At 44.3% G+C, this 27,389-nt stretch overlaps 1 protein-coding gene across 7 annotated transcripts in view; it reads right to left on the bottom strand.

Annotated features, from left to right (window-relative positions):
• MTMR3 (myotubularin related protein 3) overlaps nt 1-27,389 on the bottom strand; it is a 74,606-nt gene that overhangs the window by 22,841 nt on the left and 24,376 nt on the right. For all 7 annotated transcript variants that reach the window (XM_014253790.2, XM_014253793.2, XM_014253795.2 and 4 more), the window contains 8 exons: nt 20,146-20,223; nt 16,184-16,257; nt 15,744-15,833; nt 14,083-14,199; nt 8,426-8,508; nt 5,482-5,648; nt 2,541-2,637; nt 1,621-1,734 (listed from right to left, as the gene is read on the bottom strand). In XM_014253790.2, the coding sequence (XP_014109265.2) occupies nt 1,621-1,734; nt 2,541-2,637; nt 5,482-5,648; nt 8,426-8,508; nt 14,083-14,199; nt 15,744-15,833; nt 16,184-16,186 (671 nt within the window). In that variant the 5' untranslated portion in view covers nt 16,187-16,257; nt 20,146-20,223. The remainder of the gene's footprint in view (nt 1-1,620; nt 1,735-2,540; nt 2,638-5,481; nt 5,649-8,425; nt 8,509-14,082; nt 14,200-15,743; nt 15,834-16,183; nt 16,258-20,145; nt 20,224-27,389) is intronic.

Genomic DNA, 27,389 nt, shown 5'->3' with positions numbered 1-27,389 from the left:
AAAAAGAAATCAAAAAAGAGAAACACTTTTCTCTCACTGATTTGAAGCTCAGCAATGAAACCCCACGTGTGGTTTATCACTCAGCCTCAGCAGAACTGCAGAAAATTGAAGATGGGGACAGAACAATTTCAGTCTCTGTGGTCGTTTGACTTTTCAATTGCTCTTCTATAAATCCCTGGAATGCAAGGTGTTCACAGGAATGAGAACAAAGTGCTTTCCTTCTGTGCAGTGATGCCAGGAGGGGGAATGCTGCCCTGGTGAAGTGTGTTTGCAGGTGAGGTGTCCCCTAATTGTGTGCCAACTGCAGAAAAGGCACAAAAGCTGAACCCAAACCCACACATAAATCATGTTATTACCCTTTATACATATATCTAATACATATACACACACATTTAGCACTATAATAATATAATACCCAGGTTTTTAAAGGTCCAGTATATGCTGGAAAGCGTTCTCCCCTTCCCAGAGCTGAGCAGAGGAGGGAACAACTTCACCATTCCAAAAGAGACCCCTTTGTTGTTTGGGAGAAAAAGACAGAAGGATTTAAAGATAATGGTTTGCTGCCACAAGCCAATTTGTTCTGCCTTCACTGAACAGGAACTCTTAAGCTCAGTAAATAGAGTTTTGTGGCCTACAGCTCTCCTGCCCTTGGCCCCTCCAACACAAGCTCCAAGGATCTGCCAGCTTTCCTGCTCCCCATGTGCACAAGGAACGGGTGCCAAGGCTTAGGGAATATCAGTATTCATTATTTTTTTAATCCCTTTGTCATCTGATGTTTTAAAGAGATTTTAAAGATTTATGGGAGGATAATCATCCCAGGGAAGGGGCCATGGTATTAAATGACAGGTTTATAGGATCATGGAATGGTTTGGGTGGAAGAGACCTTAAAGCTCATCTCATTCCGTCCCATCCCCTGCATCTTTCACTACATGAGGCTGCTCCAAACCCCGTCCAACCTGGCCTTGGACACTTCCAGGGATGGGGCAGCCATCAAATATCCATAGAATTCAAAATACTTGAAAAAGCAGATGCTGAAATGTATTTCTTACTAAAGAAGCTGCCAAAATCCAGTCTCTCAAACAAGCAGTTTCATTATGAAGAATTGCTGGACTCAGTCTAGGGAAGGGTCTGTGTAATTAAAATGATCTTAAATACAGAGATAGAGCTAAACTGTACATTAATTTTTAATCTGAGTTTTAGATCTCCTTCAAGTAATTTTGGTATTTGTCCTTGTCTATACTGCAGTCTGAGAATCAGCCAGATGAGTCAGGGAAAAGCCAAAGGAGTACCCAGCCAGGGAGGCCATTTATCAGTTCTCCTCTGATGTCTTCATCTTCCATTTTTTCATTTTCATATTAAGAAAAGTTAAAAATCAATCTTAACTGGGGTGACTGCCCCAAGAATGATTTGCAAGAGATGCAAATGCTGAGTGCTCCTCCAGTGTGTGTTTGGAATTCTAAATACAACCCATTACTCCCACTCGGAGTGCACATGGAGCGTCTGCCTTACCCAGAGCAGCCTGAGCACCTCCCAGAATTCCCAGATATGACTTACTCCAGCTTTTCTTTGCCAGGACTGCCCATTCCCAGCCTGGTGAAGGCTGTTGCAGCTGCCCCTCACCTGTACACCACGGCAGGGATGCGCTTCCAGGAGCGGAAGCTGGCCACGCTCTCCAGCTCCTTGTCCGTGATCCAGGCGGGAACGATGATCTCCTGGGGGTAACTGCCACACAGCCTGGGGGGAAAGGGAGCAAAGTCAGGGCTATGGAGCAGCTCCAGACTTCCCAGAGAGCACAAAGCAGCACTGGAGGAACCTGACAGTCCTTTTGCTAATTCCTCCTTCCCTGGATGTTAATAAACTCCCCTTTTCCAGCATGAAATATGGAGGGATGGCTCTTTCTCCTTCCCTCGACTCGCAGAGGCCAAAGCAGAGATTCCTCCTGCAGGGACACCAACCCCCAGCTGGGAGTCATTATCCTGCACAGGCAGAGCACTCAAACTGCTCCATCACAAAGTGTTCCAGCTGGGTTTGCTCTGAGCTGGAGCAGGGATCAGCCAGAACACCCTGTCCCCCAGCTGGGGATCACAGAGCACCTTCCTCTGCTCGGAAGCCTGAAAAGAGCTTTTGTCTGTACTTGGAGTACCTTAAAAAGTGTTTTCTCTTATTCATCTAAAATTTAACTCCTCCAAACCTGTTTGGGTTTGTTTTTTTTTTTTAAAATATGTGTCTTTGTAGTAAGTTAGAGAATAAGAAACAATAAAAAAAAGTCAGAAAAAGTTCAAACTCCACTCTGCTCACTTAAGATCTCCTTTAGAACGCTTATTCTCTAATATACCACATCAAAACCTGGTATTTCCAAGCCTAAATCACTGTAGCAGCTAATAAAACATTACATAATCTAAAGCACGTTTTTTCTATAAACCAATGAAAATCGTAATTCTGATGGTCCGTTCTTGGGAACTGTAGAAGTTGAAAAAAGTTTCAGTAATTGAGTGTTTTGAGATGCAGTCTGGCTGTGGAGGAGCAGCCCCAGCACTCACTTGTACTTCTCATTGATGTTGGAAATCCTCCAGGCATTGTTCATATCAAACCCCATCCGCTCCACTTCGTTCTTAAACCTGGAAGTTACATGTTCTCCTGGGGATCAAGAGCAGAGGGGGAAAATGAATGGGAAATAAGGAAATAAAATTCTACTTTACAAAACAGAGAAAACCAGCACATCCCTCAGTCTAAACCCACCATTTCACAGCTTCATTCTGACATTTGCACTCATGTCTCTCCCTAGCTAGCTCTCCAGAAATGCCAGAGTCCAACAAGGAGCTTTTCCCTGAAATTACCAACTTCTGGAAATTCATATTAAAAAACAACGCTGCAGACCAGAACCAAGGACACCAGCAAAGGAACTGAGACCCATCAGCAATCCAAGTGGGACGGTTGGCAGCTCAGAACAATTTTCTATCAGTGAGAAGAATGTGAAGCTCTGGTGGAAAGGGTAAGACCTGGAATGTGCCCTGGAACGTGGGCAATCCATTGAATATGCATTTCCAGCCCCAGGTTTCCTGTATGGCTGCAGGCAAGTTCTGTCATTTATCCTGCATCTCAGTTTTCCATCGTAAATTGGACATTATTCTTCCGTGAGTCATGTGGAGATAGAGAGGTAAAATGCATAAATGATTGTTTGACATAAATATCAGTCACAAGAGCCTCACAAACTCCTGGATTAATACATTAAAGGAAGTGGAATGAGCCCCATTTATTTCCTAGACACTTTTGTTTTAAAGTCTCAAAATATGATTGAAAAATATACAATGGCAATAAAGAATAAGAAGACGAAGTCTTGAAAATGAGACAAAATTTCCAGGTTTCCAGGGCTAAGGAAAGTGCTAAATTTAATGAGCATGTGAGCAGCACTAGATAAGTGATTCTGAAAGTCCATCCATTGCTTGTCTCTCTAAATTACTGTATCATTAAATCCTGAGGCAGAGCAGCACCCAAGGGGGGGAAAAAAATCTGCTGAAAAATTAATGCTTTAAGTATTACATATTTCCATTAAATATTTTAGAAAACCCTTAAAGTCTTTTAATCCCCCAGATATCTGTAGATACATGTTTAATTCCAAGATGTAAATGCACATGTCTGAAATTATTTTTAATGCCATGTTACAGAACAATTAGAAATAAATATAAATAGGTAAATTAAGAATATTGACAGCAGCCTAATTACAGGACAGTGTTATAAAGATCCTTTGTCAAGAGCAGAGGTGGAATTGGACAACAAATTCCAGCCAGGCAACAACCTCTGCCAGGTTTGTCCTTAGCAGAGATTTTTAAATCTAAAAATCCCACAAATTCTTTTACTGGAGCACCGCAAGGATGGGCTGCCCCATCAGCTGCTCCTTAAAACTTGTGCTACATCCTTAAGGAGATTTTTGGATAGCAAATGAGAATACTGGAAATATCCCAAATCAACACTCCTCAGCCTGGTGGGTTTTAAGAGAAATACATCAAGCTACATGAAAATTAAATATTCTGTTTGATTTTTCCCTATTAATTTTTAGCTACTGTGAAGCCACAGGTTTTCCTGTTGGAAACAAAACCCCAATTTTAACATTTTGTCCATTTCTCTTAAGCTGCTGGTATTTTAAGAGGCACTTTGAGCCAACATTGATAATGTTTAGAAGGATCCCAATCCACTCTCAAAATCCCAGGGAAAGCAAGCTAGGTATTTTGTGGCTTTGTGCTTCCTATTAGAGTCGACCCTGTGAGCCACAGCCTGGATCTCTACTACAGACACTGCTAACATATTTTTCCCAGAAAATGTGTTCTGTTGACACTTGGATGGATTTTGAAGCACTTTACTACTTTTGTCTCTATCTATCCAATAATGGGCTCCTTGGACATAGAAGAGAAATGGCAATGTCTTGGGACTGACTTCTTCAACCACATTCACACTGATTTATTTCAGCTATAATTCAGCTCTTTGAAGGAAAACATCTACCCCCAGCCACAGGCAGTTACAGGGGAATAAAGTTCCATTAAAGAAAATTTTTTGATAGACAAAGCTGCAAGAAAAAAATTTGATTGATGAAAGTTAATAAAAAAGGTAAATGTTGCTTCTTATTGCTGGCAGTGCCCAAGGCTAGGCTGGACTTGGAACAACCTGGTCTGGTGGAAGGTGTCCCTACCCATGGCAAAGGGTGGAATGAGATGGGCTTTAAGGTCCCTTCCAATCCAAACCATTCCATGATTCCACCATTATCCTAACCTAGCATCAAGCTGAAGTCCCTCTGTTTCAACACGGGAGAGGAGACTCAGCAAGTCTTCCACAGGTCTGCCAGCTCCCATTTCCCAAATTTACTTAGGAGGGAAAAGCCCTGGGTGTGAAACTCTGCTCTGAGGAGTTTCTTGGCATTTTCCAGAAGCTGCTAATGAACTGCATGAACAGAACAGGGCCAGGAAGCTCCTCCTCCCACTGTGTGATCTCTGCTCCTCCCCAGGCACCACAGGCACGAGAGCCTGTGCCCAGCTCCAGCAGCAAGGACAGAATCCCAGGAACATCTCCCAGCCTGGTAACTGGGACACTTCCCTGAGGCAGTGAATTGTGACTGACAGGAGATTGCAAAGCACCTGGAAATCAGATTTCTTAAACAAGTGCTACAACCACCATCATGCCAAGTTTGAGCTTTTATTTACTTGTTGGCTTCTAAAGCTCTCCAGCAAGGATGGTATTCCACTAAAAAAGATCACTGCCTGTGGCTGCAAATAAACCTCAGGAGTAGCTCAGGGGCCCCCTCCTCTTCCCCAGCATCCACCTTGGAGACCACTGTTCTAGTGGCAATCAACCCAAAAATCAGACTGAAAGCTGCTGCCGTGGTGAACAAAATGCTGTTGGTTCTACATCTGACTGAACCAAACCCACCCCAGTAACTCCCTGGGGATGTGCAGGTGCTGCTTTGGTGATGGCCAGGCTGTTCCCACGTACCTGGCCGACACAAGTCCCCGTGCTGCTCCTTTTCACTGGCGTAAACCTCCATGCACCAGGCGTGGTAGGCGAAGGAGAACAGGTCCTCTATCTTGGACGGGGGGCGGATGGCATTGTTCAGCCTCTTCAGCCAGTCCTGACACTGCTCAAAGGTGGAAAACTGACACCTGGCACAGAGACAAACATTCCATGGGTGACTTTCAGTAGCAGAAATCATTCCTGAAGGTGACAGGCTGAGCGTGAAAAGCTCTGTGAGAGCACAAAGTGAGGATAAACACCTTACTGACAACTTAGTTCTGCTTCCATGTGCACTCTAATGGGAATTATAATGAAAGCTGTGGAATGAGTAAGGAAACACTGAGGGAGTCAGGACTGACTGAGCAGCAACGTTCTGTGACTGGGAATAACCAGGGTGTGCCCTGCCAGGAATGAGGGGGACATTTCTCCATGTGTTACCTATGAGACCAAGGAAAGATCATTCAGGTCAAAGACAGGAACGTGTTACAGCCCCTTCTGACTGCTGGAATCAGGGGGAAACTCAGAAACTATCCCACACGTTGTAATCTACATAATGTAACCACAGTCCTGTAAACAAGAACAGGCTGGGAGAGCTGGGGGATGCTCACCTGGAGAGGAGAAGGCTCCAGGGACACCTCAGAGCCCCTTCCAGAGCCTAAAGGGGCTCCAGGAGAACTGGAGAGGGACTGGGGACAAGGGATGGAGGGACAGGACACAGGGAATGGCTTCCACTGCCAGAGGACAGGGCTGGATGGGATATTGGGCAGGAATTGTTCCCTGGCAGGGTGGGCAGGCCCTGGCACAGGGTGCCCAGAGCAGCTGGAGCTGCCCCTGGATCCCTGGCAGTGCTCAAGGCCAGGCTGGATGGGGCTTGCAGCACCCTGGGATAATGGAAGGAGTCCCTGTCTGTCGCCCTGAAAACTCAGCTTCTGAGCTTGCTAACATAGTTTTCTAAGGACTTTCCCAGGACAGTAACTATAAACATAGATATGTGTACATTCTTTCTGTTACACGTCTTGTCATGGGCACCTCTCATGGCCAGTGCAGTGAGAAAGTGTTATCCTGACCATCCAATCCCTGGCCGTGGTAGGAAGCCTATAAATCCTGGGAGGAAAAATAAACTCTGCTCTTTCTTGCACCACACCTCAACCTGTGTTCGCGTGATCTATTGATCTTCAGCGGTAACACCTGTCCATGGCAGGGAGTGGAATGAGATGTGTTTTAAGGTCCTTTTCAAACCCTTCTCCTTCTGGCTTTGTTGGGAAGCACAGACTGAGCTTTGCCCAGTGTTGCAGACTAACAACAAGCAGAGAGAGTACTCCCCACACAGGAGAAACCAATCTTCAAAGCAGTGCATTAAAATTACATTAGCTTTTCTTTTCAAGAAGGATTCCTGGACTCTTTAGAGTAAAAGGGTGGAAATAAACCAGTGATTTATTTTGCTCTGACATTTTTCTTTAAGATTTTATAGTTATTAAATATTGCCCAAGTATTTCCCTTCGGCTCAGTCCTGGTTAATGATGGCATCTGCATTCCCTTGGGGCAGATTTATCTCCCCTACCTGCAAATAGCTCAGAGCCACAACGTGGAAGGGAAAAGCCATGTCCAACATCTCCCAAAAGCTGTCAGGAACTGCAGCCTGAGGTGTGTGTTTATTTCCCATCACTGACTGTAAAGCAAGCTCAGACTACTCGCTGAGACAGGATAATTCTCTATTAAACATCCACACTCTGACAAGATACATCTCACCCTAAATTCTTTCTAAATTCTTTTGAAGTTAGTGGTGTAAATAACAAGTATTATCCTCACTTGAATTCTATTTCTCGAAATACCAAGTTTGCTCATTAAAAAAATCAAGAATATATTCTAACTCTTCTGTCTCAGTCCCAAACTTCACCAACTCCCATCACCTCAGTCTTGGAGATGCAATTTTGAGGGGAAATTGATAAGGATGGCAAAAATATAAATAATTTGCATTCATTCTACAATTGAAGGGAAATAACAAATTAATGTAGGGAGGAAGGGTGACTTTTTTAAATGTCAAGAGTTATAAGTGAAGAGGAAGTTAAACATTGCATTCAAATTAAACTAAATATTACTTCTAAAGTAAAATCCGTCCTGGTGAAAAAACAGCCTTTCAGGAAGCAGCTGACCTGTTAAACATTCTGAGCACTCAGAGATGGCTGGGGCTCCTTTCATTACACAAAAGGTACAGCCAGCAAACATTTAATCAAAAGAAATGTTCCTTTCTTCTTAATTAAAGTTCATAGATCAAAATTAATTTCTGCAGCAGAAAAGTTTTAAAAAAAAAACCCCAGTGAGGGACAGCTCAGGCTGGGCAGCTCAGAGAGCCCTGGCCCAGGTCTGGAGTCTGGGGAAGGACTGCCAGGAGTGACTGCTGCCTGCACACCTGGATTCACCACCTTCCTTCACTTCCTCTTCCCTTACTCCCTCATTTTCTTTTCCAGGAGGTTACCATGCCTCAAGGATAGTGACTGCACCCTCAAGGGTGTTGAAAATGCAGGGCAGATGAAGACTCCAAACCCCAAATCTTAATTAAACACATTTGCAATGTGTGTATCAGTGGCTTTATCTACTTCTCTACCTATTGATCTGGAGATATTGCTATATCTGTAATATACTGAAGGAATGTATTACAACTGATTGCAAAGCAGGGACAACACAGTGAGACTAAAATTATTTTCAGAATAAAACCAAGATCAGCCATGAGGGCTCAGAGCAAGGTTTGCAGCTGTCCTGAATCACAACAATGGACACCCACACAGCCCACCTTGTATAAAAATCAGACAAAGTAAAAAGCTTTTGAAGGAAATCAATAAGAAACCCCATTTCCTCGAACCATCCCAGCTGCCCATGGCATGTGGAAAGTAAATTCCCCCTCCCTTTAGCATTGAGCCTCTCCTACCTTATAACCTTGCAGTCCTTGCAAGTCAAATGAAGCTGGAATATATCCCGGCACTCCACACTCTCGATGAGCTGCAATGGAACCTGCAATTAAACACATCAGATTATTTCAATTAAACACATCAGATTATTTCATTCCAGCAGCAGTAACAGCAATTTCCTTTGCATATCTCACAAGGGTTACAGGCTACATGGAATCTGAAGAGAGTAAAACAAAGGAATCCACATGGAATTACTTCAGCAGCTCTGAAGTTTGGTACAAGGTATTCATATCCCAGCTCCAGTCCTGTGTAGTCCAGAAACCTTAAGGGATCCCATAGGAGAAGCTGAGAAGGCTGCAGGAATGGCAGCAGACACCCCAGCTCCTCTCTCATGGAAGCAGCTTTCTCTCTTCTACACCAAATTTAGGAATCTTAATATATTTTTAGCTGACGGTGTTCAAAGAGAGCTGCTAAGCAAGATCCCCTTTAACAGATTGCTGCAGTCTGGATGCTTTTCTGTGGCAGTATCCAATGTTTTCTCCTCAGGGAAAATCCCTTTGGCCTGTTTAGATCAACACTTGTAATGGAAGCAGCGGAATTTAGGGTGATAATGCTGAATCTTTCCCAGCTGAAGTGCAGTTATAGACACTTCTGTTTCCTGGCATGTTTAACCAGCAGCAGGTTGGTCAGGCAACATAGGAGAGCACATGCAAGTACCTTTAAAGGTGAAAAAATCCACAAGACGAAAATATTAATTTTCAGTATTATTTTTGGAACTTTACCTGAGATGGGCAAATGTATATTGTTGCCTTAGAACAAACAGAAGTCATAAATAACTGTCTAAATTTAGCTAATACCTGCAGTAAACGTGAAGCACAAATCTATTTGAATTGTTTAGTAGATTATATGGACATTACACAAGGCAATAAAAGCTCTGCTATCCTTTAGTAACATTCCAATACTCTGATTTTTGTCATCACAGGACTAAGATCCAGCAGTTTAAGGCCTGGCTTGGGGCCTGCAAGATGTGGCTGGAAGAGCCAGGGCTTCTCCATATGCTTGGGCAAGTCCTTGAAGGTCACCTCCAATCAAAGCTCCAGGATAAGGAATCAGGACAGCATCTTCTCAGGCACCACAAAGCTTAAAAAGTCCCTCATTTTGGCGGAATGAAAAAAGGGAATTTAACTAAAACCAGCAGGAAAGGAAAAGAGATGTCTCAAAAATACAAACAAAGGGAAAACCTCCTCTGAGCAGGGAGATGCCTGGAACAAGCTCAGGGCAAATGCATCATCCCAGGAGAGGGATGAGAACTCTGCTGGCTCTGGGGAAGGCAGGCACAGCTCAGGGCAGCACCTCAAACAGAGCCCAGAGCGTTCTCAAACCACTGCCCAGAGCTCACAGCCCCCAGATACAACAGACGGGGATTTTTTAATGCTCAACCTTTCCCTTGTCCATGTCAGATCACAACCAGAGGCAGCTCTGGAGCCACCAACCCTCCCCTGCTGTGCCCAGCAAGGCTGGGACAGGGGTGTTACTCTGTTCCTTCTGCTGTAACTGGACATCAAATGACAGAAAACCCATGGAGAAGACTTGGCAAGACGGTGTCTGACTCCACAGCCCAGTAGTTTGGGTTTCAAATCTGGATTTCAAATAAAGCTGGAACTTGAATTTCTGTTCATGTTTTCAGCACTGTCACTGGTTGAGATCTGTGACAGAATCAGTGACAAGAAGGGGGCAGAAAATGAGGAATCCCTCCTGTGACACCTGCTCTGTGCCCTCCCTAAGCTCAGCCTGACTGTGGATGACTCCACCAAAGCAGCAGAGGACTGAAGTGCAGCACTGACCACTCCAAGTGCTCTGTTCCACAGCTGATCCCTGTACTTCACATGCTCATTCCCTTCCAAGCCTTCTCCTGCTTGATCCCAGTCTGCCAGGCAGGTAAATTGCCAGAGTTTTGTCTGATCAATGGACAGGAATGGAGCTCAGACTGGAGAATCTTCCAGTCTGTCTTCATGACTGGCCAACCTCACACAGACCTCCAATAATTCCCAGAAGGAATTTCTCCATGAAAGGGTGGTCAGGCATTGGAAGGGATGCCCAGGGAGGTTTGTACTCCACATCCCCAGAAGTGTCCAAGGAAGGACTGGATGTGGTACTCACTGCTCTGGGCTGGGGACAAGGTGGGGATTGGGCACAGGATGGGCTCGATAACCTGGAAGGGCTTTTCCAACTTAAATATTCTGAAATAACTTATTTAAACTACCACTGAGTTTAATGGCACCAACATGGAAAGTAAGGCATCTTTCTCAGCTGAGTCTAATTCCAGAACTGCTTTTTAAGTCCAGTGCTGCTTTGTCTGTTTTCTTTTTATTCCCCAAGCCCTGCTTTATTCTGTTTTTTCCCATGTCCATCTTCCTTTAAACAGTTCTCAACCTTTTCCCTCGTCCTGGCATTCTGCTTGCAGCTCCTCTTCTTTCTGTCTGCACTCTAATGACAAACTAATTCTTCTCCTGCATTACTTTTAATTTCCTTCTTCCAAAGTCACTCCTTGTTCCCTGCCCTTTCCCTGTGCCCTCTGCTCCCCAGCCATCCATTCCCCTCCAACAGCCCACTAGTGATTCCCTCACAATCTGCAGCTTTTTCTTCAGGACAACCTTCCCATTAATCTTTTTAATTTTCCTTCCCAGTCATAAAAATTTGTCCTCTGGTCCTCTTGTGTTTTCAATCCCCTTCTTGCCCATTATTCTTCTCCCAGCAAAGCTCAGTGGAATTATCTCCCGTCATTCCCTCCCTCCCTGATAACCTTCCCTTCCCACCGCACATCCTTCAGGCTGCTGCCAGCCCGACACCCAGAGCCCGTTCCTGGAAGAGCCATCAATTCTATCTGCAGGCACTTCCCTCTAATAATGGCATGGAAACCAGGCAGGGAGAAGCAATCATTTTGGCTTTTATAAGAATAAACATGCATTGTTATCTGAGGCAAATTACATCCCATTATAGGGAGTACAGGAGCATCCTGCTCTTGCAGTATCTCCCTACTGTCTCTTATTTAAAATTATCTCATTTTAAGTAACAGCAACATTCTACAACTCCAACTTTTTATTTTTGGGGGGTTTTAAAAATTATTTTGATGACTGGAGCTGTCTGTTATCTAAGAGCAGTACAAAATGTATTTAGAGAAATACAGCTCTGTAGTTAGAAAAAGCACAAGTTACATTTTCAATGCTGAAACAACCCCCCATGGCCCAATCCATGCCCACAATTCCCAGTGGGATGCAGTGGATGATGGCCAGGCTGCTGCAAGCACTAGTGGCCCTGCTAAAGACCCTTCCTGTGCCCCATTTGGCCCAAACCTCTCCAGGACTTCCTGTGGCACCCAGCCTGGGAGCTGGAACTGGGGTTTCCTCCTTGTTTTCCCAGCTCAGAGCTGGAATAATGTGTCGTGGTTGTGGTGCAGGCTGGTGGCTTTAACAAACACAAGGCCAAGGCTGGGTGTCCTGGAGCGTGGGATGAGGCAGCACATGGAGGCACTGAGGGTGCAAGGACAGCTCTGAAGGACTCCAGGGTGGAGGGAGCTGAATCTCCCCCAGGTTCATGGAACCCAGAAGGAGAGTCTGAAGCAAATTTTGCTTTTAATTCCAGCTGATGATACTTTGGATTTGTCTTGAGTGCCACCTCTGAGCCCCCTCTTCTCTCACAACTGTTGTGCTCTGAGTGTGAAGGATTTGGGCAGCAGGGCTTGAGGACAAGACAAAGATTATGCCACTCTCCAGCAGGGATGAACCACAACAGCCATGGACATGAGGAATCCAACCATTTTCCAAGCAAGGGAGAGCTCATGCTAAAACTCACCTCCTCATCAAAGTCCCCCCTCATCATGACTTTTCTTTGGTACTGTGTCCAAAATCCACCATTGGAAAGAGATTACATACAATCCATGCTTCCACAAACTCCACTAAAATGTTAATTCTCCCATCAATGCAATTAGCTTACAGGGAGGAAAGTGATTAGACAGAAACACTCAGCAGCTGCAAAGTCTGACATTTTCTTAAGGAATCAATAGAGTTGGGCCTGGGAACCAAACCTCCCTTGTGCACAGAGAGATCCCTGTTGAGTCTACACTTTTATCCTGTGGATAAATGTAAGTCAACACCCCTGAATGTCATAATCCCCCCAATTTATGCATGGTCTGTGGGAGCTTTTGTTTTTGCATTTGAAACACCATGTTCGTATTAGCACTGAGATCTAGGAAATTATCCATGGGAAAGATCTCCACACACAGCCCTTTTCTGCACTGTTGCAATGAGAACATTAACAACTTTGAATGCATTTCTTTCCCAGCCCAGGTGATCTGGAGCTCTGTGCTTCTCACTGAGGTGTCACAGCACCATTTTCACAGCCAGGGAACTGTAACCAAATAAGAGGGAAAAGCCACAGCCCAGCAATGAAGAATTTCTTACAGGTATTTGCTGAACAGCTGTGGTGACATAAAAACAGTGGGAAAGAATCAAGATGAGCCCAATTAAAAATCACTCAGTGAAGATCTGAGATAGAAAATCACCATCTGATCAAGAATTTTGGTCAACAATAACCAAAGGGATCATTACAGCCAAAATTAAAAATTTAAATATAGTTCTTAATTACTGAAGAATGTTTTATCCTTAAAGACATCCCAAACCCCCCCTGCCCTGGATTTCAGTGGAGTTCATAGGAAGTTAGTAGTGATAGTCATATACGGTTACAAAGATTGATTTATATTTTGCTCTACCTCATACTCTGATTATTTCTGGTTAATGACACTAATGATAATGAGATATCACATGGAATGAGAGGGCAGAACACTGCATGTGAAAGTCAGGGAAGAAAAATAAACATGGGACTATTGACAAGCTTCTGTGGACTCTTCCCTGAACACAATCAAGGAATGTGATTTGAGAAAACATCAATTCTTGCTATGCTCAAAAAGACTGAACTGAAAATCCCTATAAAGTAATATCCCTAATTATCCTAAGGACAGGAAGTGCAGTTCATGCTCTAATGGCTTCTCTAATAAAACAACTCCATCATTCCCTGGCATTCCTCAGAGCACTTTTGATTTCCACACTGAAGTGTCCCCAGCTGGTGGAACTGGTCTGTGTGAGCATCCCAGGACTGTCCAATACCCATTTAACTGTGTCTGGTACCAGAGGAAGTGGAGATGGAACCACTTTAAGGAATGGACACTTGGAATAAAACTCCCTAAAGAAATGTATTGCAGGTGAGGTCCCACTCCTGACCTGTTACATCAAAGATTGCACTCAAACCACCCAAAATCTGGCACAGAATATCAGCAGCTGGACCCACTCCCACCTCCTGAAGCTCCAAGCAAGGCACAAATCAGGTTTAGGTGCTCCAAAAGCACCTTGGAATACTGACTATTTCTCCCCACTGAGCTTGGGGACAACAGGTGGCTGACACAGACAGCTGTGAAGGTTGAGGGATGTGAGATTTCCTTACGATATCTGATTTTCAGAGCTGTTGAGTCATCCTTTGGTGCCTAAATACATATCTATTGTCCCTAAGAAATCGATTTGAATATCAGAAAAAGATTTTTCATTCTTAAAAGGGAGGGAATCACTGTACTCTTATCCCAAATTCTGTTATTTCCACTGAGATCAGAACAACTGGAAGCACTTACATTCACAACAGATTCCTTGAATTTGATGTGGAGCCTGTAGTTGGAAAGGGCAATGATGGCATCCTCTGCTCGTCCCACGTACTCCGTGCTCTCACCGTGGAGCTCAATGAACGGCACCTGCAGAAAGGCAGCAAAAATCTGATTTCAGAAACCATTTCCCAAAAATCTGCCCCTCTTGCAGCACAAGAAATCAAACAAAGCCTGCTGAGAATTCAGCCCTGTTATTGCTGCTAAGGAGGAACATCAGGTAGGGTTGGCTCTGAGGTTAATTGCAGCCTTTTTCTTAAATGATCCCTTATTTTATGTTACTTTTCCTGAGTGGTAAGTGCCTGGTCAGGGAAAGCAATGAATTTTTATGAAAAATATCATCACATCTTGGCAAGCAGGCTGACAAAGCCCTTAATTTATGCTCTCACTCCTTACTTAATGGAGAGTGACATTTCCATAATGTTATTAAATTCATCCTAAAGTAGGCAAAACATCCAGGATGAATAATGTTCCCTGCTATTTCCCCACTATTCACCCAACAAGCTCAGGTAACCAGCCTAGGCTGACTCTCTAAATGCTACAAAGCTGAACTTGGACAAATCAAGCTTTTTGCTCCTTATTTCTCACAGTAAATATGAAAATGCACAAGCTGCTGCCTTATAAAGTCAGAAACCTGCAGTTCATTACACCACACATGGAAATTGTCACTGGTTAATTAAAAATGGGACTTAAGCCCAGTTTAGCTGAGCTGGGTAGAAAGTGTAAATGCTCAACTTGAAAGTGATCTGATTTTACACCAAAGTAGCTTGAATCAAATAAAAATTCTTTATATTAAAATGAAACTCTTCAGTTGATATAAGAGTGTCTACATGGAGCCAGGCTGGGAGAGCTGGGGGTGCTCACCTGGAGAGGAGAAGCTCCAGGGACACCTCAGAGCCCCTTCCAGGGCCTAAAGGGGCTCCAGGAGAGCTGGAGAGGGACTGGGGACAAGGGATGGAGGGACAGGACACAGGGAATGGCTTCCCACTGCCAGAGGGCAGGGCTGGATGGGATATTGGGCAGGAATTGTTCCCTGGCAGGGTGGGCAGGCCCTGGCACAGGGTGCCCAGAGCAGCTGGGGCTGCCCCTGGATCCCTGGCAGTGCCCAAGGCCAGGCTGGACATTGGGGCTTGGAGCAGCCTGGGACAGTGGGAGGTGTCCCTGCCATGGCAGGGGTGGCACTGGATGGGCTTTAAAACCTCTTCAAACCCAAACTATTCATGATTCTATAATAAATCATTTGAACTAAACTGATTTCATAAAGAGCTTTGGAAAATAAAGAAATTTAATAATATCTCTTTTTGTGCAACAGAAGGCTTTTGGTTTCACAATAACAAGATGCAAAGGCAGTGTTTAATCAGCTTAGTGCTGCTTTTTCAAAACAACAGAGTTCTAGACTATGGAATAAAACCTGACCCTTGGAATTAGTGCACAGGTGGCAGTGACATTTTTCAGACACTTGAAGGAATTTCTTGTAATAAAATGCCTAAGTTCTCTGTCCTCCCAAGAATAAAGGAGTATTTAATAGGAAAATGAGTTTCTGTGCTAATTGTGAATTAAAATTCTAGAGGAGAGGCCAGAGAATCCATAACCAACTGGAGACAGTGTGATTTGAACAGCAGTGTGGTGATTACCTGAAGGTTCTCATCCTCTCGGATCAGCTGCTTCCTGGGAAAAATCTGATTAGCCTGGATGCATTCAAGGCTGTGCTGAGTCTCCTCATCCTGAGGAACAAAGTGTGACAGTCACCTGCAGCACTGGCACCTGCTGCCACCTTCCCCAACCACCCACAGCCAAGGAAAAGCTCCCACAGGATCAAGTCTCCAGAGAATTCCACTCAAGTTTCTAACACAGGCTTTCTGACAACATATTTGGTATTAGCAACAGGTTTCCTTCCTACAGCCTGATTAATAAAGCCATTAAAAGCTGTAAGATTTATCGCAGCATTAGGAAAAAAGCATTAGCACTATGCCTACAACTCAACAACCCCACATGTAAACATTAAATCCCTAATGTTTTTCCCATTTTAAACTCTTCTGCTCTGCCACAGACCCTGCAAAGCCCCTTTGCTTACCATGACAGGCCCTGGGCAGGAGGAGGAATCCTCGTCTTTACTTGCAATACTTTGAGCTCTTCACTTATTAAAATCTAGAAAACAGGAAAGTATTACGATGAAATAAGATCCATTTTCTTTTGGCAAATAAATACAAATTAGCTTTTAAATACTGTGAATGTAGCTGTTAGAAAACTGAGAGCAAACAGTAATTATGAAAAGATGAAATCCATAGAAGCTCCCTCTTCTGAGAGCCAAAATTGTTTCAAAATGTGTCTGGTTCCTTCTGTTCATCCTGAAAAATTACCTTTGGATGTGCTGCTGGGAGAACACCTGTCTGAAGGCAGCAATTAGACTAGTGTTTATATAATTTAAATTAAAACACGTTCATCTTTCTGGATCCCCCGGAATTTTCTCCCAAGTTGTTTGCAGATGGTGAATCAGAAATCCGTGGGTTACAAATCCAAAGGGATTGTTTGGATCCTTTAGGCTGATCTGGTGTGAAACACAAGGTTTGGATTCTCCTGGAACAAGCTTGTTTCAACTACAGCATATGAACTGGAATTCTTACTGGGATGAAAATTCTAATTTTACACTTATGGCTCATTTTTGATATCCATGGATGTACTGAAATATCCCTTTTCCTGCACTGACCTTTCCAGGAGTTCCAGATCACTACCCTGGGGACTTGTTCTATCCAGTACCCAACAACCCCCCAAGCTTTGATCATCTCCAGGTTTTCTGGGAATATTAACACAGTCCTGAGATTATGCAAATCACACAATTAGGAACTTAATGACTGAAGTGAATAGAGGAGTTAAAATTTAGGTTTGAGATTGATTTTACACTTTTTAAATCCAGGTAGGTTGTTCCCTTTTCTACTCCATCAGGATTCACTCAGGTATTTATGGGGTTTGCAGACTGTGGCATACAAAACTTACAAATGAAAATCCATCACATGAGTGCAGTCAGCTCTCAGTTCACATCCAAAGTTTGTATTTCACTTTACTTATAAATGTATTTCAAATTATCAGTATTGAGGCTGACAGAGAAAACCACTTCAATCCATCAGCTCCCAGCACTGCAGGGAGCCCTAAACACACCGTGTGCTTGATATGGAATATTGGCAGAGGGCAAAGGAGCAGCAGCTGCACATCAAGTATCTTCACATATGTGTAAATATATTTACATAAAAGGGGGAAATGATGAGCAGAATTGAGCTCAAACTGCCATGGATTCACTAAAAATTAATGCAAAAAGTAGATATAAAATCCTGGGAATGCTGGAGAGGGACTTGGGACAAAGGCCTGAAGCAACAGGACACAGGGAATGGCTCCCAGTGCCAGAGGGCAGGGATGGATGGGATATTGGGCAGGAATTGTTCCCTGGCAGGGTGGGCAGGCCCTGGCACAGGGTGCCCAGAGCAGCTGGGGCTGCCCCTGGATCCCTGGCAGTGCCCAAGGCCAGGCTGGACATTGGGGCTTGGAGCAGCCTGGGACAGTGGGAGGTGTCCCTGCCATGGCAGGGGTGGCACTGGATGGGCTTTAAGGTCTGTTCAGACCAAACCCATTCCAGGATTGTATGATATAAAAAATACCCTGTTATTTCAAAGAACTCCTTCAGCTTCACACACAATTAGCAAAGAAACACCAACTTAATTTTTAAAAAATTGCTTTATTAAAAATTTGAAGCTTGCTTAGTATCTCTGAGGAAAAGTTTTAATTTAATAGGCACTATGCTGGAAAAATTTTGTATTTTGATTAGATATATGTAGTTTTTAAGTTTATTATATAATCACCTACATATTAATAAAACCAGTATTAGCCTGGAAAATTTGGTCTTTTTAAATATCTTACAGCTGTGCTCCTGAAATCCAGCATAAACCTCCAGCAGAGACTACCCAAAGAACCATGTTTCAGTCTAACTCCTGCATTCAGTGCAGAACAGTTTCTACTGTGACAGTGTGGCTTTTTCCATGTGAGGATCTTCCTTTTTAAGGTGAATTTTGGGAAAGCTATGTGGAAAAAAAGGCTGCCTGTTTCAGTTTGGATCAGGATTATCAGATCCAAAGGGTGATGCTGCCAAGATAAATGGTACATGAAGTTATAGGACTGGTTCTAAAGCAAACACTTCGCTCTGGCTGCTGCTGGGCATTAGTGAAACGCTTCAGCAACTTCCCTGCCACCAAAGAAGTGCTGAAAATTGGTGACAGAAATAGCAAAAAGGCTGAATTGTTACAACGAGGCTTTCTGAGATGATGGACAGTGAATACTTGGAGAGAAATCATTCCTTTCCCATCACGTCCATGAGCTGATCCCGCTCCCTCCTGCAGCTGAAGGTCACTGGGCTGAGCAAAAGGAAAAGGGAACAGCTCTGGGAGCAGGGATCCACCACACACTGCTCAGGACAGCCAGAACCACACCTGAATCCACATTTCTTTCCATCCCAAAGCTTTCTAAACCATTTCCAGTTCACCAACTCTTCCCATGGGAACAGAAGGAGGATCCCAGTGACTGTTGACACCTCATAAGGGCATTTCTGGCTTTAGAAGCCTTGGAATTAAGAATGGTTTCTGTACCATCAACTCTACCAAGCACTCTGAACCTTTCCCACCATCATTCCCCACCGTGCAGCTCCGAGGGACAGCTGGGGACAAAGGCAGCCCAGCACCAAGCAGCTGCATAAATCCATTCTCAGGATGATCCACACCACTTTTAGGACTGCAGAATGGAAGGAGAATTCTCATTTTGTTCAACTGCAGCTCTGCCCTGAGAGTAAAACCCATTTCCCAGAAGTGAAATAGAAAGGTAAAAACACAGCTCAGATAAAAAAAAAACTGGTCAGGAAAGCAGCCTTGAATTCAGGCTCCTCCTTATCAACAGGATCACATAAAAACATCAGCCAGCTTATACACAGAGCAGTCAAACTTGGTTTTATTGGTACAAATATTGGGTTTGGTCAGGAGTGAAGCCAAAAAAAGGTGATGTTACCAATTCACAGTCTGCCCTTTTACCTGCAATTCCATGTGTGTTAAATTACATCAGAAAAGAGAATGGTCTTGTTAATTCTCCATCCTTATGTTCTGCTTGAAAGGATAAATGATGAGCAAAGGTTGTAACCTCAGACTTTGTTCTCTATGGGAATATCTTAATTACTTTTTGTTTCAGATGTGTCTTCTGGTTTAAATTATGTACATAATTAAGAGTAGCAATAACCATCTGTTTGCCAGTGATTCTAAACAAAAAAGATTAGTTAAATAAAGGAACGTTTAAATTCACATATACTTAAATGCAATTGGACTTTCAGCAAGGAAAAGGAAAAACTGGAGGGAAAAAAATGAAAAATGAAGACTCCAAGCATTTCACTTTGTCCCCTTACTTTCCCCATCCAAACTGAATTCCATTTATTTTAATGAAATCAGACTGAGCTGACCCCTGAGCTGTTTACATACTGTGGCACAGTTGCCCTCTGAGTTTGGAATTCAAATTTTTTAGCAAAGGAACATTAGAAAATTTGAGAATTGAACATTCAGGAATGTGCTGTACCTCGAACAAAAGATGCTTCTGGTGCAAACTGAAAACACTTCTCCCCCTTTGGCAGGTGGAAGGAAATTTCTGAGATAAGGATAAACACTCAGTTTCCCTCATTTTGTCCCTGACAAGGAGGTATCTCCTCTTTCCTGACACAACAGGTTGCAGGAATAAGTAACTTTCACCAGGATTTCCTGGGAGAGCAGCTGACAACACAAATATTTGCACATTATTCAGGAATAGAACAGGGCAAGGAATCGTATTTGAAGCTTGGGCACAACTAAGAGGCAGGAACCTTTTTCAATAATTAAAGGTTGCAAATTCCAACTCAGTGAAATACTAACTTTTGTCTAAGATCTTGGAAAACACTTCATTTAATTAAAAGAATAATAAATGATGAGCACAGAATCCACAAACAAGCAGCTGATCATCCCAAAATAATGCACTTCTTACCAAAGAACGAGAGAATAAACAGTCCTCTCTTGTCCCAGAAAGGTCCAACTGTTCTCTTCTGACACTTCACATTGGCAGCTGCAAATACAAAGACAACACTTTAAAACATAAACTTCCCATGAAAAAACCACTTCTGAACCAGCAGCCTAGACAGGACACTCCACTGTGAGAGGAATCTGGATTCATTCAAGAGGAAAAAGAGAAAGTCTCAGTGCCTGTAACAAGAGCTTAACATGCCCAGAGAGGGAATTCCAGGACTGGATTCCGATGGATACACCTGGAAAAGGCCTCTTTTCTAGCAAGGAGCAGTTCTGAAATCATGACCACAAAGTGATTGAGATTTTCATAGATGAGTGAACAAAGCCTAGGTTACTTCACAATATGAGCTACAGGAGAGTTTTATAGAAGATCCAACTGGATTTATACTGATCTTCAAAGTGGGTTTAATTTTACACTGCTGTTGGCATTCCTGGCCCCAAGAAAGTCAATGAAGACCCCCAAAAGTGGTTGCTGCCCATGTGCTTTAGTCCAATGGTGCAAAACTCCCAAGGATCAGCAATGCTCATGAGGCCACTCCTGGCAAGCCCTTTCCTTTGAATTTTCAAGTGCTATACAAACACTTTTTGCATCAAAAACGAGGCATTGTGCCAGAAATACACATTTATAAAAAATTATATGGAGAAAACATCTGATCTGCTTCATTCCAACTGTCACTCCAACAGGACCAACAGATGTCTCCTGTGGCATCAGAAGGACATAAGTTCGACACTAAAATACCCAAACCCTAAAATTAAAAGTTCCAGCCTAACCTCAATTGTTCCTGAAGCACACAAGCAGCCAAACTGATGGGACACCACTCCCTTGTATCTAGAGGTTTGGTCTTCACAGAAACTTGGAAACTCTCCCAGTAGCACACTCCATCTGGATGTGCCTGGAAAGTCCAATTTCTCCACCATATAATCCTGCTGCTGGAAATAGTTTGCCTGTACTTTGATGTGCCACAACTACTGATAATTTTTACATTCTGGTAAATGAAATAAAATATTTTTGTATTTTGCGTTCATTGTATCCTTTACTTTATGGCTTATGACAGGGAAAATATGTAATACACAGAAAAAGGAGATATTATTTTAGGACTGATGGAGTAGAAAGAAATAGTTGAAGAAGTTGTGCATCAAAACTTGTGCACTTCAAAGAGTTGTGCCCAAGGCCCAGCATCGCCAGCTGTGTGAGGGAGGGGATTGTCCAGCTCTGCTCTGGGGTGGCCTCTCCTCGAGTGCTGGGGACAGTTTCAGCCACCAGAATGTCAGGGCAAGGTTCTTCCCCCAGAGGTGCTGGCACTGCCCAGGCTCCCCAGGGAATGGGCACGGCCCCGAGGCTGCCAGAGCTCCAGGAGTGTTTGGACAGTGCTGCCAGGGGTGCCCAGGGTGGGTCTGGGCAGGCCCTGGATCAATGATCCCTGAGGGTCCCTTCCCATGCAGGGTTTTCATGATTCCAAAATTCTAATACAAACTGAGATGCACCATAAGGAATTCTGCCATCTGACATGATGGACACTTTCGGGAATCTCATGGAATCTCAGTATTTACACAAACAGGGAGCTGAGGATGTGCTCGAACAGAAAGCCCCTGTGTCAATGCCAGCTGTCCAAAACCTCAGCTAAACTTCAATTTACCATTTCATAAAACAGTTTCTAAAAGCAACATTTCATTACCTGCAACAGAGGTCAACTTTGTTTTTATTTTTAAAAAAATCTCTCTTGGCCAACAAGGCAAACACCAATCCCAGTAACTTTATGGGTTGATAATCAACCCCAGCAGCCAGATGGGAAAGGAGACAGTTTGACTGTGAGGTACCAGCTTGAACATGCAACAAGTTCAACTTCACAGCTGCTTGTTGATACAAAGTCACCTTTGAGAGGAATATGGAGCAAGTTTATTAAACACACACAAAACAGATCAAAAGGCAGACTATACAACCCCAGAATGACTCCTCAGGGGCTGTTCAGGACACGTATTTGCTTTTCAAAAAGCAAGATACACACTTCGGGTGCAGAAGCTGGACTGATTTTGTGTGGTTTCAGTCCAAATGAGAAAATAAAAAAATCCCCCCAAAAAAACCCTTCACAAAATCTGCAACAAGCTTTTTATTGATTTTAATGAGGCTTGGAAGAAGCCACCAAAGCTCAAGAGTTTTGTCAAGAAGTTTAAAAACAGGAGAAAAATGTTCCAATATAAGCATTAATAATTCCGCTTTGTTGCTGCCAGAGCTCAGCAAACCCCCCCTGACACGCTCATCAGCATTCCTGCTGCAAGGCTGCTGGGCTCTGATAAGAGCCTGCAATGTTATCACTTCCTAAGTCAACAACTTCTGCCAGTATAAGTAAGAAAAGCTGCCTGTAAGAAGAAACGTTGCTATGAGTTCTGCTGGCCCTCTCCAAAACACCAATTCCTGATGGAACAGTCCCGGGTCAGGAGTAGCTGTTTAATTAACACATCCCAGCACATCCCAGGAGCTGCCCCTCAGGATAGGGATGTAGCCACCCCCTCCAGGTGCTCCCAACATTTCCTCTGCAGCACCTCAGCTGTGTGAGCCACAGAAGGGAATCAGCACCATCAGGAAAGACAGAGAGGAGATGGAAAAGGGACAGGATCCTTTCACTAAATCCTGAGTCAAGTGAGTCTTTGAAGGATGGGCTGGGATGCAGCACCTTTATTGGAATGTCACACTCTCAGAGCTGGTTTGGATTAACACGGAATGGTTTGGGTGGGAAGAGATATTAAAGCCCATCCAGTGTCCATCCTACCATGAGCGGGGACACCTTCCACTGTCCCAGGCTGCTCCAAACCTCCTCCAGCCTGGCCTTGGGCACTGCCAGGGATCCAGGGGCAGCCCCAGCTGCTCTGGGCACCCTGTGCCAGGGCCTGCCCACCCTGCCAGGGAACAATTCCTGCCCAATATCCCATCCAGCCCTGCCCTCTGGCAGTGGGAAGCCATTCCCTGTGTCCTGTCCCTCCATCCCTTGTCCCCAGTCCCTCTCCAGCTCTCCTGGAGCCCCTTTAGGCCCTGGAAGGGGCTCTGAGGTGTCCCTGGAGCTTCTCCTCTCCAGGTGAGCACCCCCAGCTCTCCCAGCCTGGCTCCAGCCCTTGGAGCATCTCCGTGGCCTCCTCTGGACTGGCTCCAGCAGCTCCAGGTCCTTCCTGGGCTGGGGTAGCTCTGCAGGTGGGGTCTCACCTGGGCAGGGCACAGTCCCCTCCCCTGATTCCAGCACAGGTGCCCAAGGACATCCTGTCACTGCCCAATTCAAATATGTCAGAAGTGACTCTGCTCCAGGAATGAAGGGGATGGGAACAACAACACTTCACTCTTCCTTTGAATCATGCTCTAAGATCCTGCTCTGGTGCCTCTTTTGGGAACCTTGGCGCTGGGTGAACACTCAGCACAAAGGTCTCGCCTCCAGTTTTTTTCTTGGAAGATGTTATGGAGAAGTAGAGTAGTTGCAGTGTATATCATTCATACAGTGAAACACAAGGAGGGGGAAATTCCAAATAAAGGTTTCCAAATTGTAAAACTTTCATCCCTGGCCATAGCCCAACCCCTGGAATTCTAAGGGCTACTCAATCCAACATCAAAGTCAGCCCTACTCTAAGCAGCAACAGACTACAGGAACTCCAAAATCTAAATTATTTGAGCCTGTGACAGTGCTTCTCTTGACATTTATTTTAATAAAACATTGGCAAATAGCTAGGAAAAGCACTCTGGAGAAGTTTCAATCAACATGTTTGTTTAATTAGGTGATTGGAAAGTTGTCTCTACAGTTTCTTTGCTGAAAGGCTCTATCAGCCAAAGCAGGAGAGCCATGCCATGATTTGATAAGCATGGAAATGGCACAAGGGAAAAATAATGGGAGAAAAACAAAACCAGATTTTCTCTACCTGCCAGTTATCCTCATAAAGATGTAAACAAACAACCAAATAAAGGTTTTTTCCTGCTAATTGACTATTTTGAAGACGTATTTTCCTCTCCCTTTGCCAAAATACGGCATTTCCACGCTGGTTGTGCCACACCATGTCCCAACCTAACATTATGCAAGTGTGGTTTTTGATGAGAAGTTCTGCATTCCTGTTTACATTTTGAACTTCCCAATATCACTGTTCTCATATACCCAAGCTCTGCCATGACAGGAACCTTCTCTTGCATGGGATTACCACATTTCCCCCCCCCCATTTATTTCATCACCTCTGGGACTGGCTGCTCCCTGCTCATTTTAGCTTACAGGTTCTTCTCCTCCTCTCTCCTTTTTCTTTTCTTCCTGGTGGATTTGAGCTTCCTTTCCCTGCTATTTTTACACAATTGTTAGCGTGCTCAGGAGCAGGAACACAGTGCTGCTATCAGCTGCCCACCAGCTGGGGGATGTGGTCAGCTCGTGGCTAAGCTGGAAACCAGAGAGGGATGGGAGCACTGGGAACCATCCAGGACAAGGCTGCTCCTTAGTAGAAAGTTCTAAAATGTGCACATGGAGAAGAAGGAATGCAGATCCAAAGGGAGGCGTTTTCTGGTTTTTAGTGCCACGTGTCACAGATCCTTTAAGGTTGAAAAAGACCTTTAAGGCCACTGATCTGGCACCACTGTGTTCATCACTGAGCCATGTCCCCAGTGCCACATTCACAGAGCTGTTAAATCCCTCCAGGGATGGGGATCCACCCCTGCCCTGGGCAGCTGTGCCAGGGTTGGACAACCCTTCCCATGAGGAAATCTTCCCAAAATCCAACCTGACTCTCACCTGGCACAGCCTGGGGCCGTTCCCTCTCCTCCTGTCCCTGTTCCCCGGCAGCAGAGCCCAGCCCCCTCCTGTCAGGGAGTTGTGCAGAGCCAGCAGAGCCTCCTTTCCTCCAGGCTGAACAACCCCAGTTCTCTCCATCTTTCATCCACTTTCCTGGATGAAATGACATCATTGCAGCTGGAGATGAAGGTGTGCACACAGCAACACTCAAATACCTGACAGGGAGAGCAGAACAGCCACATGGAACATCCCACGTTCCCACAGCACGGATGGAACTGTCCTGCATCAGAGCATTTTGAAAAGATCTCATTTCACTTTCTGTTCTCTCTGCTTTTATGAGTGAAGAATAAAATTAATTGTAAGAGTCCAAAGCATCAAAAAAGTTTTGTCAACATCTGTCACTGCACTGACTCATCCACTAACGGCAGGTCGGCATTTGGGCTTCCTTCATCTTCCCACTCAGAAATGGCATTAATCTGCTTTTAAAGCAGTTTGATTAAGCTGATTATCTTTGCATATTTGTTAAAGATCACTTCTTGCACTCTTCCAAAATTAAATGCAAAAGCAACAGTTCAAAGTGAAAGCAAAAAAAAAAAATCATGAAAGGAAAGCTTCGAATGGCATAGGAAGGCAGCAGGAGCATTTCTGGGGGTCTGATAGCAACAAATAGTACACAATAATTTGATTTTGCATTAAGAAAGGTCTGGTTTTTCCATACTTTATGTCAAGAATAAAAATCAATATTTAGCTGGGATAACAGTATTAACTATCCCCCCCCCAAAAAAAGAGGCTTTTTTGGAAAGTGCTCCCAAACAAAAGACTGTACATCAGTATTTTCCTTCACTGATCTCAAAGCAATGCAGGTCAAAAGACGACAGCAAGCTTGAAATCAAAATCCACAACAAAATGACACTTCTTACAAAATTTCAGGCTTTCTTTTCTTCTAATTCCTTTTTCATTTGGATAAAACCCTGAGATCCAAAGGCTGCAATTATTCATATATAAGCCAGGATACAAGTGACCCATGAGAGATCTTCCGTACCATGTCTGTAATTTTCCTTTTATTTCAATTACTCCATATTCCTCTGTTTTATGTGCATGACAGAGGAGGAACAGCTACCAAGAACCAACAGCTACACAGATCAGTCTGAACTGTGGAGACACCAGGAAGGAAGGGAACTGAATCTGGATTTTAGTATTTAAGCTGACAGGACACAGACCCAGTGGATTTGTGGAGGTTCTAAGCTGGAAAGGTGACCAGGTGTGCTGGGAAGGGGATTTCATAAATCCAACAGGTAATCAAAGAGCTGTGAAATGCAGGGCAATATCAGACTGGAGTCAGGAAACAAACAGCAAGGTTAGGCAGCAGAAGTTTCCATTTGAAAAGGCATAATGGAGAAAAAAAGGAATAATTTGCTCCTCACAGTTCCCATTTTTCCATTAAGGACCTCACAGCCCATTTGCCATGAGTCACACTCCCTCCACTCTTTCTGCCTTTCTAGAAGAAGGCAGCAAACAAGAAGTGGCTGTTAATCAAAGTCTCCAAGGTTTTACTCATCCTCCCAAAACACTTCTTCATCCCCCTTCCCTCCTCCAGTCACATCTTGCTGCAGCTCAGACCCTCCTGTAAGTGCCTTAGCAGCGGGAAGGGGCAGCAGCCGTTCCCAGAGGAGCATCCCACACTGCCCAGGACAGCTCCTCACCTGCTGGGATTTCCTGACAGCAACACTACAGACACCGACAAGAAATAAAAGAAGAGAAAGAAAGGTTTGAAAATAGGAAGAATCAAGAAGTAAATGTGATTTGAAGGTTCCTCTGGAGTTTCAAGATACAATCCTGTGAGACTTTTCTCTCACCCTGAACTTCCTCAGGACAACACAGCCACAGCTCTCAGCTCCTCAGTTGATCTCATTTTCACCACACTTTTTCTGGCACAAAACTTTGAAAATCTCTTTAACGAAACACCACTGGATGCTTTTGTCATAAGACAACTTTTTTGAAATAGCAAATGCCTGTTATTAATAATCTACTAATGCTCTGAGAAATAAATGCCTCAGTTATTACAAGGTGTTCATAATGGGGACCTTGGTCCCCACAGAGGCCTGGCAATCATGGAATGGTTTGGGTGGGAAGGGACCTTAAAGCTTATCCCATTCCACCCCTGCCATGGGCAAGGACACCTTCCACTGTCCCAGGCTGCTCCAAGCCCTGCCCAGCCTGGCCTTGGGCACTGCCAGGGATCCAGGGGCAGCCCCAGCTGCTCTGGGCACCCTGTGCCAGGGCCTGCCCACCCTGCCAGGGAACAATTCCTGCCCAATATCCCATCCATCCCTGCCCTCTGGCAGTGGGGAAGCCATTCCCTGTGTCCTGACACTCCATACTCTGACAAAAGCCCCTCTTCAGCACTGCCCACACAGCCTGGGACAGGCAGGACACAAGTCTGTTTGCTGTTATCAAAACC

Source organism: Pseudopodoces humilis, chromosome 20, assembly GCF_049639895.1.
Source record: "Pseudopodoces humilis isolate 2021_Gansu_Grassland_sample_001 chromosome 20, ASM4963989v1, whole genome shotgun sequence".
In the NCBI taxonomy this organism is placed as follows: domain Eukaryota; kingdom Metazoa; phylum Chordata; class Aves; order Passeriformes; family Paridae; genus Pseudopodoces; species Pseudopodoces humilis.
This window is presented reverse-complemented; position numbering and strand designations above follow the sequence as displayed.